This window comes from Salvia hispanica, chromosome 1 (genome assembly GCF_023119035.1).
Source record: "Salvia hispanica cultivar TCC Black 2014 chromosome 1, UniMelb_Shisp_WGS_1.0, whole genome shotgun sequence".
NCBI lineage: Eukaryota > Viridiplantae > Streptophyta > Magnoliopsida > Lamiales > Lamiaceae > Salvia > Salvia hispanica.
Genome location: NC_062965.1, coordinates 7,919,291 through 7,922,971, shown reverse-complemented (window position 1 = coordinate 7,922,971; position 3,681 = coordinate 7,919,291). Strand labels below are relative to the sequence as shown.

The 3,681-nt window shown below is 33.2% G+C and overlaps 1 protein-coding gene across 1 annotated transcript; it reads right to left on the bottom strand.

Annotated features, from left to right (window-relative positions):
- Nucleotides 1–1,317: 1,317 nt before the first annotated feature.
- On the bottom strand, nucleotides 1,318–3,285 carry LOC125202378 (putative vesicle-associated membrane protein 726). Its single transcript, XM_048100763.1, has 5 exons — nucleotides 3,008–3,285; nucleotides 2,568–2,709; nucleotides 2,372–2,492; nucleotides 1,693–1,755; nucleotides 1,318–1,611 (listed from the first exon to the last, which is right to left on the bottom strand). Exons 1-5 carry the CDS (start codon nucleotides 3,195–3,197, stop codon nucleotides 1,468–1,470), a joined length of 660 nt encoding a protein of 219 aa, XP_047956720.1. The 5' UTR covers nucleotides 3,198–3,285; the 3' UTR covers nucleotides 1,318–1,467.
- Nucleotides 3,286–3,681: the final 396 nt, after the last annotated feature.

Sequence of the window (3,681 nt, the reverse complement as noted above, 5' to 3'; positions counted from 1 at the left end):
TTGAGCCGGTGTGAGTAATTGTTAGTGGATAAGAGTGTGTATTTTTTATTTATTTATGAGATTTAAGAAAAATGATAGTGGAGTAGTATAATAAATTTAATGGAACTTGGGGAATACTACCACCAAACAATTAAATTGGTTTTGTTCATATTTATTCAACTAAAAGTTGGACCAGAAGGTTGCTAATAAATAATAGGCCCAAGATGGCTTATTTGGGCCTCCAAAACTCGTCTAATTATTAACTAAGTAGGTAGTTGGGCAGCCGGTTAGGCTTATGCAGATTTCATCCACTAGTGCTTAAATTTCTTAATATTATTTAGATCAAATAATTACTTACTAACATAAGCATGTTGTCATTTTTTTAGAAATTCTTTTAATCACATAAACAACTTGGAGAATTAAGAACACCTGGTATATAGAATGCACACTTGATACCTGTGATGTACAATAAAAATGAAATGCGACCTTTAGTGACGGAATAAGAGAGTATAATGTAATTTTGAATTCGAATCCTAATTTATTATCAAACCGTGATAATGAATCTAATATTTTATTGTCAAATTTTTGGAAAAATATCTTACCATTAGACACCGATGGTTTTCTTTAAAAAAAAGTAGTTCTATTTTTTTTTTCAAATCATGGAAGCACATTCACGTTAGTTCAATAATTAAATTGTGCTAATTTTTAACCCAGGGATTTAGTCGAGTGGCATGAGACTCGTTCATCCCTAACTAAATGGAAATAGTCAAGGGATCGATTCCTGGGTATGAAGCAGCTTTAAATCTTTAGGCCGGCAGTCCCACCCAATGACCTCTCGCTTATATATTAGCTTAGTTCACTGGGTCCGCCGGTGGATACCCTTGGAAATTACCAAAAATAAAATAAAAAAAATTATGCTAATTTTTTTTTCTATAGTGGAGCCATTATTAAGATTGGGTTTTTTAACCGTTAATTGAAAAGTTTGAACTATCAATCAAATTATAACATATGCTAGTTGACCATTTTCATCCGTCCGGAATTAAGAGTCCGGTTAAACATTTCCATAAAATGTGAATAAAAATATTATAAAATATATCACTAAAAAACACAAGTAAAAACATATCCAAAGAATAAAGCAAATAATAAATCAATGGTCACACATTCCAGTATCACACACTCCAATTATTACACACTCAAACATTTTTTAAAACCCGCACCAATTCAAACAGTACTCCTGTTGCCGGACGGAGGGAGTATAAATATACTACTCCAGTACTGTTAAGTACAAGTACTACTTGGTAAGAGTAAATAAAATTGTAGAATTCGGAATATGTTGAATCTAGTAGTGAAATACACCATCAAATACATGTATATATATAAGAAAGTGTGTTAGAATGTGAAACAACAAGCTTTCTATGATCAACAATTGTAATTCACTTGTACACAATTTACAGACTAAGTCATAATAACTCTGAGTGGTGAGCCAATCTAACACTGGAATTTGGGGCACACCGACAACGCCACCAGGAGAGCCAAAAGCGCCACAATGCCGAACACCACCAGTTTGATCTTCATGTTCTCAACCCACATCTTCCTCTTCATCTTCGTCCCTTGCTTCTTGAAATCCGCTGCCTACAAATCCACAATCATTTTACTACTTTTACAAATGCTACTTACAAGCTTCTTGTTTAATTATTAATTTCAGGGACTAACTTGTGATTTGAGATTATCTGTCTTGTCAACAAGCAATTCGATCTTCTCCCCACGATCAAGAACCTATTCGTTGCAAGGCCACATTCATACCACATTGTCAAGTACAATATGCAACAAGAATAACAAAACTTTTTATATAAAGAGGGAACAACTTTATTTTTGTCCGTAAACCTAGATATCAATTTTGGTCCGTAATATTTGAAAAGTCAATCAACTTTGATGTAATATTGTTTGAGTTTTTTTTTCACTATTTCAAACTTTTGTTAGTCAAAAATACCCTCAAGTCATGAAGGGTATTTCAGTGTATTTATTATCTCTTTTTTATTAAAATATTTAATTAATCTCTCTTTTAACTTTTTTTGCCCTTTTATTAAAAAAGAGATAGAAAAAATAGGGAAGAAGAGAGAAAAAGAGAGGGAAGAAAGGGGCAAAAAAATTAAGAGAGATAAATTAATTATTTTAATAAAGAAAAGAGAATAAATAGATTAAAATGCCCTTCATGGACTTGCGGATATTTTTGTCTCAAAAAAGTTTAAAACAATGAAAAGATAGCTCAAATAAGATTACAACGAAGTTAATGGACCTCAAAGCATATTTCCAAATATTTCCAACCAAAATTGATACCTTGACAAAGTTTGAGGACTAAAAAAATATATTACCACCTCTTAAATATACATACCTTCTCAATGTTTTGTAGCATCACACCTTTCACCTCAGAGACCTGAGCCTTGACTTTAGCAATCTGGTTGATTTCTTCTGGGTGATCAACGCAGTACTGCATTTGCTCTTTCAATTTAGGCCTAGAACAATACCAAATTAAAGGAGTTGGAAAATTTGTTTTTTAAGAAAAATGGTACTAAGAAATGTGACTTTACCCAAACTCCCTTTTGAGGCTGTTGGGGCCAGCAGTTGAAGCTTTCCCACCTCCATATTTCTTCGTAAAATCATCCTTGATGCGCTCCAGAAAGGCGATCGGTAGCTGTCTGCCCGCGGATTCAACAGCAACCACACAATAAGCTGCAAAGCCACATAAATGCTTGTTTTTATGAACCCGGACAATGGACAACATGCATGCTAAACTGCTAATTATTCCCTATGTTCTGCCTTAATAAAGGCGTTTCATTTTCTATACTCATTTTGGAAAAATAATAAAATGGCAAAAGAATAAAGGCGTTTCATTTTCTATACTCTCACTTAATTTATTTTTATCCACGTTAACTATTTATTATTATTTTTTCCAAAACAAGTGCAGCAAATGAAACGCCTCTATTAAGATGGAACGGTGGGAGTACTATTAAGGAATCAACGTTCATACTGAATCCATTATCAACGAGGTAATTGAAGGTGTGGTCGTCGCAAGTGTAGGAGAAACGGTTGTTGGAAGCGGAGAGCTTTTGGAGACACTGAGCAGCGATGGTGCCGAAATTCCCCTTGAATTCCGTGTAATCGGCCAAGACCACGGTTCCCCTCGCTACTAAACTGTAGATCAATTTCTGCTGACCCATTCTTGATTGGGTTTGTTATTGATTATATTAACATGAAATATAAAACCCAAAAACCAAAAAATTGCAAGCAAGAGGAGGAAATAATAGCTGAGATTGGAGGACTAACACAACAAATGGGTATTAGTTGATTTCCAAATAAGGGATCAATGAAGAAGCGGAAAAAATGGCGGTAACGGTCGTTTCAAACCGATTTTTTGGTGGTCGAATTTAATCCATATATGTATACTTTCTAATAAAATCCATAAGTACATAGTATTGAATAAAACACAATTAAATAAATAACATGAATCAATGTGTATTGAATATTTGAATGTATAAACCTTATCAATTCAACTAAATTATGTAATTTTGACTAAATTGACGTCTTATCCGACTAATTGAATTCTAACGCATAGATGAAGTCACAAATACTATTTTATGCATTCATAAAAATATGCTAAATTTTCAAATTTCATCCATTTCACGAGAATATGTTCATTTATTT